Source organism: Cydia fagiglandana, chromosome 13 (genome assembly GCF_963556715.1).
Source record: "Cydia fagiglandana chromosome 13, ilCydFagi1.1, whole genome shotgun sequence".
NCBI lineage: Eukaryota > Metazoa > Arthropoda > Insecta > Lepidoptera > Tortricidae > Cydia > Cydia fagiglandana.
In genome coordinates this window covers 19,519,034-19,531,705 of record NC_085944.1, presented here as the reverse complement: position 1 = coordinate 19,531,705, position 12,672 = coordinate 19,519,034, and the positions used below count along the sequence as shown (strand labels likewise).

The 12,672-nt window shown below is 40.4% G+C and overlaps 1 protein-coding gene across 1 annotated transcript in view; it reads right to left on the bottom strand.

The window, feature by feature from the left end:
• Nucleotides 1-3,858: 3,858 nt before the first annotated feature.
• LOC134670385 (cationic amino acid transporter 3) overlaps nucleotides 3,859-12,672 on the bottom strand; it is a 47,216-nt gene continuing 38,402 nt past the window's right edge. Inside the window, exons 5-12 of the mRNA XM_063528212.1 lie at nucleotides 12,511-12,615; nucleotides 11,811-12,097; nucleotides 10,517-10,754; nucleotides 8,199-8,301; nucleotides 7,148-7,299; nucleotides 6,895-7,046; nucleotides 6,377-6,485; nucleotides 3,859-5,797 (exon numbers count right to left, since the gene is read on the bottom strand). Coding sequence (XP_063384282.1) covers nucleotides 5,688-5,797; nucleotides 6,377-6,485; nucleotides 6,895-7,046; nucleotides 7,148-7,299; nucleotides 8,199-8,301; nucleotides 10,517-10,754; nucleotides 11,811-12,097; nucleotides 12,511-12,615 — 1,256 coding nt within the window. The 3' untranslated portion in view covers nucleotides 3,859-5,687. The remainder of the gene's footprint in view (nucleotides 5,798-6,376; nucleotides 6,486-6,894; nucleotides 7,047-7,147; nucleotides 7,300-8,198; nucleotides 8,302-10,516; nucleotides 10,755-11,810; nucleotides 12,098-12,510; nucleotides 12,616-12,672) is intronic.

Sequence of the window (12,672 nt, the reverse complement as noted above, 5' to 3'; positions counted from 1 at the left end):
ACCCTGACGTACAATCGTCAGTGTTACATAACGACAGCCACACCGCCCTGCTGGCGCACAACGCGCTCGGCTGACCGGAGACCCTCGCTACTGTCGCTAGTCCCACCGGTACCGTGGTATCGTTCATATCCAGTATCTAATCTACATAACCTACAGCTCTGAACGTTAACGTAACCCTGACGTACAATCGTCAGTGTTACATATTGACAGCCACACCGCCCTACTGGCGCACAACGCGCTCGGCTGACCGGAGACCCTCGCTACTGTCGCTAGTCCCACCGGTACCGTGGTATCGTTCATATCCAGTATCTAATCTACATAACCTACAGCTCTGAACGTTAACGTAACCCTGACGTACAATCGTCAGTGTTACATAACGACAGCCACACCGCCCTGCTGGCGCACAACGCGCTCGGCTGACCGGAGACCCTCGCTACTGTCGCTAGTCCCACCGGTACCGTGGTATCGTTCATATCCAGTATCTAATCTACATAACCTACAGCTCTGAACGTTAACGTAACCCTGACGTACAATCGTCAGTGTTACATATTGACAGCCACACCGCCCTACTGGCGCACAACGCGCTCGGCTGACCGGAGACCCTCGCTACTGTCGCTAGTCCCACCGGTACCGTGGTATCGTTCATATCCAGTATCTAATCTACATAACCTACAGCTCTGAACGTTAACGTAACCCTGACGTACAATCGTCAGTGTTACATATTGACAGCCACACCGCCCTACTGGCGCACAACGCGCTCGGCTGACCGGAGACCCTCGCTACTGTCGCTAGTCCCACCGGTACCGTGGTATCGTTCATATCCAGTATCTAATCTACATAACCTACAGCTCTGAACGTTAACGTAACCCTGACGTACAATCGTCAGTGTTACATAACGACAGCCACACCGCCCTGCTGGCGCACAACGCGCTCGGCTGACCGGAGACCCTCGCTACTGTCGCTAGTCCCACCGGTACCGTGGTATCGTTCATATCCAGTATCTAATCTACATAACCTACAGCTCTGAACGTTAACGTAACCCTGACGTACAATCGTCAGTGTTACATATTGACAGCCACACCGCCCTACTGGCGCACAACGCGCTCGGCTGACCGGAGACCCTCGCTACTGTCGCTAGTCCCACCGGTACCGTGGTATCGTTCATATCCAGTATCTAATCTACATAACCTACAGCTCTGAACGTTAACGTAACCCTGACGTACAATCGTCAGTGTTACATAACGACAGCCACACCGCCTTGCTGGCGCACAACGCGCTCGGCTGACCGGAGACCCTCGCTACTGTCGCTAGTCCCACCGGTACCGTGGTATCGTTCATATCCAGTATCTAATCTACATAACCTACAGCTCTGAACGTTAACGTAACCCTGACGTACAATCGTCAGTGTTACATAACGACAGCCACACCGCCCTGCTGGCGCACAACGCGCTCGGCTGACCGGAGACCCTCGCTACTGTCGCTGGTTCTACCGGTACCATGGTATCATTTATATACAGTATTTAAAATCTCCAACAGGCCTGTATCGTATATTTCTAGTATTTACCAAAAGGCGATCGATAATTTCTATTTTCTTATAAAACGAAGCATTACCTTGCTAGTGACATCTTTCTAAATATGTTTTGAGTCTTGAGAAGGGGAAGTTAGTATAGCTGAAGTGAGACACCTAACGAACATGAACTTACTTCTTGTAAGTACTCTAATGAAAGTAGGTACTCTAAGCTATGTAGTTTTAATGTTAATGTTAATTCAGTTGTTCAGATAATCTCAGTTCAATCTCACGTGTTAAATATGTTCCTAAAATTAACAGCCAAAGTATTTTAGTATTTATTTACTAGCGCACACATGTATGCTGGTTAGTTAGAGTGGTATTCCACCTGTCCAATCTTTTGTCCAATGTCAGTGCGTCTCAATCTCTCATCAAGCAAAATGTGAGACAAAATACATTGGACAAAGGAATTGGATAGGTGGTATACCACCCTTAGTTAGATATCGCAGTTCGTCTTGTTTTATTAGAATGCAATATTTTTGGTAGTCTCTATGGAATTTTAGTTTTTGACATAAAATGTATTGTTTAATGTACTTATTTAAATCTGTATGTTAGTTATAGTTTTTTTAATGTGACGACATGTATGTACTTATTAAAAAGATCCGTTGTCTTAAAATTGTGTAAACAATATTTATGTTCTACACATTCTTTAGTGAATCTCTTGCCGTTTAAATACCTGCCGTTTATGGAAATCATATTTATTACGTATTTAAAATAGTAATTTACGATACAAGTGCGGAAAAGAGAAAATTCGAAACGATCGGCGTTAAATTACAACATGACCGAAGGGAGTGCGAATAAGTAATTCGCAACTCGTGTCGCTTTAAAACACTCCCTCGGTCGTGTTTTAATTTATCGCCACTCGTTTCGAATTTCGTATTTTCTGCACTAATAACTCTTATCATTTGGATTAGCATTTTTGCGAACGGATCTTTATAATATTTCTTAGGGAGCGAATTGTATGTTGTGCATTTACAATAGGTATTAAGTATTTTAATTTTGCTTTTAGATGTGTTGTTGTGTTATTGCTATGAGCTAAACCAGTGGTGGGCAAACTTTCTTCATGAGGGGCCAAAACATGAAGAAATTTCGGAGGAGGGCCAGGTTTACAGCAAAAATGTATTTTTATTATATCGCTGGCCATATAACACATTTCAAAGGACCGGCCGGATAAAATCCTTTCGCGGACCGGATCTTGCCCGCGGGCCGTACTTTGCCCACCACTGAGCTAAACTATGTAAACTAAGCTTCATATATCATTGTTAATGCTTACAGTATGAAATAAGAATCAAGTTTTGCAAATATTCACGCCACTGCCAGAGGAGGGTTGTTTTTGACGTGAGAACGTCTTATAAATCGATGCTCATGCACGAAAAAGTGTCACGTTGTGGATAGATCTCCATGGTAATATTATGGCCACGTTTTTTATGACGTTATCACGCAAAATTATTGACTTTACAGACAACCGAAAAATATTTCGAACATATCTATGTATGTAAGTCTAATTATGCGCTGAATCATATGTTCATTGATTCGTTTTATAGTGTATAATGTTACATTCGTCTCAGTTGTGTGGAATAGGCTAAATTAATGAAATGCAGCCGGGTTTTGAAATTTTAAATTGGCCTTGTTTTTGCAGTGGTTTGTGGAACACATTAAATGTAGTTATTAAAGCAAACGTGAGTGATTCCAGTATTACGTAGAATGTGGCTGTGAAACAGCGATATTTATTATATAAATTATTTTATTTATAATGCTTATGGTGTAGCCTCAAGATGATTTGATCTGGATGGGCTTTGAAATAATAGTTTGTAAGTTTTATTTATGAGTTGCTTTTAAATTTTAATATGTAGGTACGTGTACAGTCACCTGCAATAATATGTTACTCTTCGAAAGCCGCAAAAATATGTGACACGCTCTTATGGCTCTACAAACAAGATCGTGTCAGATATTTTTGCGGCCTTCGTTGTGTAACATAATATTGCAGGTGACTGTACTATCAAAATCGTTGCAGACTTATCTTGGTTTAACTTTAATTTTCTGTTGACAATCTTGATATGGCCCTATTTATTTTAATTCTTAAACGTGTTATGCTCCTGTATTGACATTAAATGCAATTTGCTACAAGATTTTGTCGTTTTACTTACACAGCTCCATGGTACAGCCACCTTCAATTTTATATTGCACATCGTAGCGAATAAAAATGTATGATATACTCTAATGGGTTGTTTATTGAAGTATTGTGTCAGACATTTTAGGCTGCTATTAATATCCAGAAATAAATAGAGACGTTTAATTCAAATAATATTTATTAATTTTCGACTTTATCAAATCACAGTTTGTTAAATTATTCTAGTTAATAATAACATCATCATAATTTAATGATCACATGGTTCTCACCATTACTATCACAAACACACGATCACAACACATTTGTATAAAACTATACATATATACAATACACTGTTTTAATATTATAAGTATTTAATAAGTATAAAGTCATTTAATGACTTATTGTCACAGAATAGTTGATCTCCAAAATTAGGAGGAACTAATCTTATAAAAATAAATTTATAAGCTCAATTAAATATTAATTAATAAAAAAAACTACAACTAAGTAAATTAATAAATAGCGACACATTCAATTTGTATGAAATAATATTTAAGTAATCAAAATACTGTATATTTTAAATTTTAATCCGTTACATGCCAACATTTTTCTTGTAAAGCATTATTAACAATACTATTGAAAATACAGACGGACAAAACCATAAAATAATGTATCTAGAATTTCTATACAATATTTCCCAGTATTAAATGCAATGACCATATAAAGCTAATGTGGATGAGTAATCCGGTGCATGGAATGGCAAGATTGTTCTAGAGTCGCACGTACCCGCTGCCAAAAAGCCGCTCTCATACAATCTTAGTAACTCATTTTGACACGACGTGCTTAAATTACATGAAACTGCATGAACATTTAAGTAATTTAAGTAACATTATCTCTGTCTGATACTAGTGATAATTTATTTGTATGAAAATCGAAAACTTAGTACCCTATTTTATGATATTTACTCGCGTTTTACTCGTATTGGTATGTACAGTCACCTGCAATAATATGTTACACAACAAAGGCCGCAAAAATATCTGACACGATCTTATTTGTAGAGCCATTAACCACATATTTTTACGCCCTTCAAAGAGTAGGTAACATACTATTGCAGCTGACTGTACCTAGGTACTTACTAAAAAACTAATACCTACTTGGTTCATTCGTATTTCAGGCACAGAATAAATAATAGTACTAAGTACAGAAGACTCACTCTCTAACAAAACGCGTCTGTTACGATCAGCACATATACGGCTGCTAGGTGGCGACAGCGCCACGCGCAGCTTATGGCAAACCCCAAAATTGGGGCCGAACGGATGCAGCTACCTGTAGCAAAGCGACGAAATCGCGGAGTGAGACACGCCTGTTTCAGGTTCAATTTAAAATAGCGTCTATTCTAGATTCCCTTAAAGTAATTAATCGTCCCTTGTCAAGCACTGCTAATAATCCACATAATATGGTAACGGCACCAATGTTGGACACTACACAAAAATTCAAGTAAGATGCTCCGAAGTACCTAATCATGAGGAGTTTTATCAGGCACTTGATACGATATAAGAATGGAATAATCTCAACTAACACGATTTATTATTCACTTAAAAAAACGACTGCTTAAAGTGCCTGATTTGGTACATCATGCTTACATTTGTAAAGTTATTATCGTGCTTACTTTTGTAAAGTCATTTCTACTTCTAAACAATAATGAAGTATAAATTCAATGATTATCAATGAATTCAATCAGTTATCAATAAAAAAGAAATGTTTTTAATTAAAAAAATATTAATAGTCATAATTGTAGATTGTCCATTACTGGCACCGTTACGTTATATTATCGTGCAACTTATTTTTAATCATACTTTAACGCAATCATTACATTACTTACATACGTAAAAGTATACATTTCTTTACAAACTTGTATAATCAAGACATAAAACTATCTTTCTACAATCTTATCCTTCAAAGTCCATGGGAAAAGGATGCATTAGTATAAAGTCCTAAGTAGTCCCTCGATCAGAACTTGGTGGTCACCTGTTTGTCCTCGGATTTTCCGTTGCTCGTGGGCACACTAGTCTCGTTCAGAGAACTGTTCCTCACGCCGTAGAAGAAATATATTGCGTATCCTGGAATAAAAATTAAAATGTCTTACAAAAAGGACCCGGAAACTGATTACTAGTTCGTTCATGAAGTCTTGAATTCTTCTTCCTCCTCGCGTTATCCCGGCATTTCGCGAGAGCCTGGGGTCCGCTTGACAACTAATCCCATGATTTGACGTAGGCACTAGTTTTTACGAAAGCGACTGCCATCTGACCTTTCAACCCAGAGGGTAAACTAGGCCTTATTGGAATTAGTCCGGTTTCCTCACGATGTTTTCCTTCACCGAAAAGCGACTGGTAAATATCATATAATAGGTATTTCGTACATAAGTTCTGAAAAACTCATTGGTACGAGCCGGGGTTTGAACCTGCGACCTCCAGATTGCAAGTCGCACGCTCTCACCGCTACGCCACCAGCACTGCATGAAGTCATTTTACATTTAAGGAGGACTTTGGTCGAAGAAGAGTTCTATTGACCCTTATACTCCCTATAGTCTACGCATGCTCTCTTGCGCTTTGTTGTTTTTATTCCTACTTATAATCCCGAACTCTTTCGATGTTAAGTAATATTAGGAGAAATAAATTCATTAATTAGATCCTACTCACCTATAACCAGCCAGACGATGAACCGCACCCAGGTCTGGTAGTCCAACTGCACCATCAGATACACGTTCATACACACGCTCAGGTACGGAACCAGTGGCACGAGGGGCACCTGAAATACATTACTTGGTTTAGCAATGGTCGTGTTTGCTAATACATGCAATATAGGTTTACAGAGTGAGTCTTCTGTACCTAGTACTATTATTTATTCTGTAATAATACGCAGTTCTTTCAGAAAAGTAGTGAAAGAAAGGAAGGGGTTTAGAAGCTGTTTTTTCCTGGAAACGCGGTGCTGTCGGTTTACACGTTGTTTCTGGGTGTGTTCTAGTCGGGATATGATGTTTGTGATTGTGAAGTGTAGTGTGTGTATGTGTGTGTGCGTGCGTGCGTGCGTGTGTGCGTGCGTGCGTGCTTGCATGCGTGCGTGCGCGCGTGCGTGCGTGTTTGCGTGTGTATGTGTGTGTGTGTGTGTGAAGTGATATGAAAAGGAAGAAATTGAGAAATCACATGGGAGTACTTACTTTGAAGCTAAGATGCGCTGTACCCTGCCTCGGTTGTCGGTACAGGATTATGAGCAGCACTAGCAGGGCCGCTCCTAAGGCTCCCAGCGCCGCGTCCAGCGCGCCGCCGTGCTCGTAAGTTAGGAGACTGCAGGTTATCAGAGCTAGGACGACTGTAACAACATAAGGTTTTTGACAAAAATTTCATTTTTAATACAAGCTAGTTTATCGCTTAAAGTTAAGTGACTGAATCTCTGTTTGGTCAAGGACTTACATAGTATAATAATGGATGACTTGGCGATAGAGGCCGACAAGTTTGTAGGCCTCTTCAGGCCGAGAAGGTTGAAGCTCTGCTTGGCCACGGAGTACGGCGTCTCTGGTACCGGTTTCATGCTGGTGATGGAGAGGTCTGGCTCCTGTTCATATCTGAAATACGACGAAATACTAATGAGATTTGAAAACTATTTCTTTTTATTGGAGAATTTATTATGATATTGATATACCAGGATTTCGTAGAGTCCGACCAAGCTAATTGGGAATGGCATTTGCAATGACAAAGTGAGGTAATGTCAACAATTGACAAATTTCTATGAAAATATGACCATGTATAACGACACTACCACACTTTGATCTGTTCAAGTTAACTTAGACTGCTTCTACGGTAATTCACTAATCACCATAAAACGGAGTGGTATTTGTTTCTTACAAATACGTCACAGACCATGTTCACCACAATAGGAACTGAGTATTTGATGTAACACTTTAAACTCTCGCGTTTTGTACACATATTTAATTACACAAACGGATCTACCGCGATATAATTTCATTGTATCGCATTTTACCTTTAATTCCGACGTTTCAGCTGAGTTGCACCAGCTGTGCTCACGGAAAGACTGACGTCGGAAATTATATCGCGGTAGACCCGTTTGTGTAATTCATCATCATCATCATCATCTCAGCCATAAGACGTCCACTGCTGAACATAGGCCTCCCTCTTTTGGGGGGTGTATGCCATAATCGCCACGCTTGGCAGGCGGGTTGGCGATCGCAGTCGAGTACACCGAATTTGAGGGACGCTGCTGCCCGTCCACCGGTGGTCTTGGACGTAGTTTAAGGACATACCCGGGTCCGGGTCCGGGTCCGGGTATGAGTATCTGATGACCCATTTGGTGTAAATGTAAAGATTCTTGACCGCATTTTGGTATTTAAACTTGGTTACGTTTTTTATCGATGGACACATTATTTCTTTTAGGGTCTAATCTAGGTATTCAGCAATTGAAGTTTTTAAGGTGATATCATGTTACTTTATGATAATGATTAGGTACCTTAGAATGAGGACACTGGTAGCAACGATGGTGTAAGCCAGCAGGGTGCCGATAGACATCATGTCGATTAGCTGGTTTAGGTTGAACAACGCCGCCATTATCGCTGCAAAAAAACAACGAAAATTAATTCTCATGCAAACGACACATCATATAGACACTCGTAAAACAGTAACACTCTTAACTGTCCATCAATGGACTTTATGCCTTTTGTAATAAGGTTTAAGAACGGTCAGTTAACAGTGTGGGTGACGGTACAGATTTAGGTTAGCTTTTGGAAACAAAATGATAATTATATACCTAAGTATTTTCTTCTAAAGTTGAACAGAAACTGTCCTTGACCTTGACCTTGTCATGATACCTTTTAGATCTAGTGCTGCAGATTAGGTACACATAAAAATACCTAATAGCAAGACACACAGGAATGTACCATTGCAAGCAGTGGTGATAAATCGCGCACGAATTCGAGCCAATCGTCCAGCCTAACGAAACTAGTTGCGAACTTGCGACCAATCACGCGCATGATTCGAACTCATCAACCGATCGCGTTGTACAGAGATGTGAAAAATACTTTATAAAAAGTATTTAAATACAAAATACAAATACTTCCTTGATAATACTATTTCAAATGCAAAATACAAAATAGTTTTTGAATTTGTATTTAAATACAAAATACGAAATAGGTATTTTCAAAATACTTTTTAAAAATACAAATACTTTGCGATAAAAGGTACTCTGAGTAGTGAATACCTAGTCTGAATTAAAAAGTATTACTCGGAATTTCCGAGTTGAAAAGACTCTTTTTATTCTTTAAATAAAGAGAGTCTTTTCATCTCAGTCATCTCATCAATCCTCTATCTAAAGTGCAAATTTTTAGTTGTTTGCTCATATTAACCAGTAGGATGTAGGTATGGATGATGGTTTTTAACGGACAACTTTTAAAGCATTCATTTGTAATGTTTTACAGCTAGTAATGCCTCTTGTTAGTGTGATGAAAACGTCTCCTTTTCACCAGGGCAGAAAAGTTTGTTCTCCTCTCGTGCCTTGAAACCCTCGCAACACTCAAGATTCCACTTTTTTTAACCACTCGCTGTAACGTTATGCGTTACACGAACTATTATTATTAAAATAAAATACAAATATAGATAAAAATACCACTTAAAACTAATTTTACGAGCTAATATTTACAATTAAAACTATATTAAAACATAAAAAATGCAACAAGTATTCGTCAGCGCCGTCTTAGCGCTCCGCTAGATTTGTGAATGCAACATTTTAGAGCTCACGGAAACAAGTTCTTTTGTTTGTCGTATGGTCAGTTGCATTAGCGGATCGCCCGTCCACGATTCCCGATCTTCATTCGAAATAGAACGCACGTCACACTAATCATCGGTCTCTGATACGTACATCAATTTATAAAAATGTAACCGATATAACTTAATATGTTGTCGTCCCTAACGTTCCTCGAAATGTTTTTCCTTAACGTCGTAATACGTTAACTTGTACTATCGCGAGTGAAAGTAAACCCCAAATTGGGTGCTTTCTTTTCCTGCCGCTCGCCGGAGATGCTCACAAATTACGTAGCCGGACTGTAATCTCATGCGTTTGGATGACGCGTTCCAGGGTCCAAAGTTCGGGCTGAATTTTGTGGTGGAGGATCCACCGCAGCCTACTACTACGTTGGGTAGTACACTCGCCGCAGCCACACCTACACTACGCTACACTTCTCTCGTCAGTCGGAAGACCACCCCGTCTCAAGCACCGGGCGGCCCTGAGTACAGTCGGCCACAGTTCAGCGCCCGCGCACACCCAGGCGAGAGTACCTAACCGCAGAGTAAAGGGATATTGTGTGGATTTATAAAACCAAACTTACGACCCACTTGGCCATTTAGTTTTTTTTTTAGTTTTTTTTAGTTAAATTAAATATTCTTTTGCACGAATCGAGATTACTCATTTCTCTCTTCTAAAAGGTAATTAAGATCCTAATCGTGACATCGCTACGCTTGTGGTCATCATTTGCGACGTTACTAAACAGATTCAACAGTTCCATGTTAAAAGAATGAGAGAGTTGCCGGGATTGTAAGATCAGAAGAGATTGTAACTCCTATCTACATTACCTACCTACTACATATAAAGTATTTTGTATTTTGAAAATAGAAAATAGGTTCTAAAAACTATTTCAAATAAAATACAAAATAGTTTTCTTCAAAAGGTATTTAAATACAAAATACAAAATAGGTATTTTGCATTTTGTATTTGCATTTTAAATACAAGTATTTCAAATAAGTCACATCTCTGGCGTTGTAGCATTCCACGCTTACCTGATAGTAATCCGCTAAGGAATGTCGCCAACAAAGGTGTTTTGGTCCACCCATGGATGGTCGCCAAAGGCCTGAACAGCACCCCGTCGCTGCCCATGGCATACAGGACCCTCGGCAGAGGAAACATGGCGCCGAGCAGGCTGGTGCAGAGCGCGAAGATGGCGCCGATGGTCACGATCCACTTGATGACGGGGAGGCCCGCCTCGGTGAACACGTGCGGGAAGGGTGCGTCGGCATCCTGGATACACGATTTTATACGTTAAACACAGACAAGACATCCACCAGACTGAGCATAGTCGCGCTACCCCCTCTGCCACGCATACGGTAATTTTACTCCATGTTCGAGTCGAAAGTGTCTTTGTGTGACGTCCGTGTCTTTGAACGGACCAATCACGGCACGGTACTTCGCTCACCTCGTCCCGCGCACCCCCGCATTTTTGGCATCATCGGTTGCATGAAATAATTGCTCTAAACTCGGCCTAGAGGATTCCTAGTCTATGACGTTAAATATCTATGAAAATCTCTTCGGAAATAAGGATACTGGCGTGAAGTGTCAATGTTAAGTTACGATTAAGGTCTTACCTGTTACCTTAACGTCAGCAAGGGGCCCACAGATTACCAGTTCACTTGATGAAATCAGCCTGTCAATTCTTCGGAACTGTCACCTTTTACGATTAACTGACAGACTGATATCGTCCGGCGAACTGGTAATCTGTGGGCCCTTTTAAGGTGGCAGAACTTCCAACTTAAAGGGTCCCTATGAAGACTCGCAAAGAAAGAGCCATAATAAGTCAATGCATTATTTACGGTCTTCAAAAGTCGGTAGTCTCGACTCAAAACTCAAACAAAACGACAACAGAACTGTCGTGCCATAAAAACGGTTACCTTGAGGAAATAAAAACATCGTTAATGTAGATCATCTCGTTTGTCACGGTTGCGATAAAAAAAACCGTTTATCTCCGAACAAGGTCGTCCGTGCTAACTACCTTATTGAAATTTCAAAGATCGCCAATTAACTTTGTATCCCAGTGTGTGTTTTGTATACCAGTTATCATTTCTGACAACACCATATAGTACTTACGTAAGTCGAAGCCGATGAAGACACTTACCAAGATGCTAATTTATAGACAGCAGTACAAAAATACGGACTCAGTCATCAACTCATCACTTTAGTTGACGAACACCTACCTGATTGGAACTGCAGATATCACATGTATATGGTTTTTCATTATAGCTCACGATACGTCGAATGTCTGTACGTGTACAATGTGTTGTGTATGTTTAGATAACTAACCTGCAGGTAATACGGCCACATCATAGTCAACACCGTCGCGATACTGAAGTATGACACGAAGATCACCACCAGCGACATGACGATCGACAGTGGAATATCCCTCTTGGGATTCTTCGCTTCTTCGCCAGTCGTAGCCACGCAGTCGAAGCCGACGAAGCCGAAGAAGCACTTGGCCGCGCCTGCCATCACGCCGGCTATGCCCCACGGCATGAAGCCGCCTGCGCCGGCCTTGTCGCGGTATTCTTCGGGGATGTCTTCCAGTTTGATACGCCAGTTGGCTGGGTCACCTGGAGAAAAGGGCATATTTAATTTGCGCTTGCCAAATTGACAAATGCGTAGTGCGATGTTTTCTACTACTAATGAATCCAATCTTAAAATGCAAATCCATAGACACACATTGAGTCTGGGTGAAAACATTGATGGAATTTAATTACTTAAGAGAGATTACAATTAGGTTGACATCGGAATTTGGTCTTCTAATGTTTAGTTCATTAAGTTAATTTAGTTAGGTATATGTCCTACACGCGATTTGGTATTCCTACGGCTCGGCCACGACATCGAGCGAATTGCGACGGCGGCAGCGATAACCATAGGTTGGAGCGTGACACAGCGATCGGACCTTTCGCTAACACTATGCCGTAACACTATGTTGGATTTTCATTTGTAGGTATGTTATAGTTTTGTTAATTAACGAACTTACTTTTGACAGCTCCAGCGATGACCACAATGATGACAGTCAACATGTTGAGTGCCGTGAACACGTTGTTGAGTTTTGTGGACTCTTTCACTCCCACTGCCAGCAGCACTGTAACAAAATACCATAATTTAAATAAAATTAAGTAATTATAGGGCCCAGAAAGAC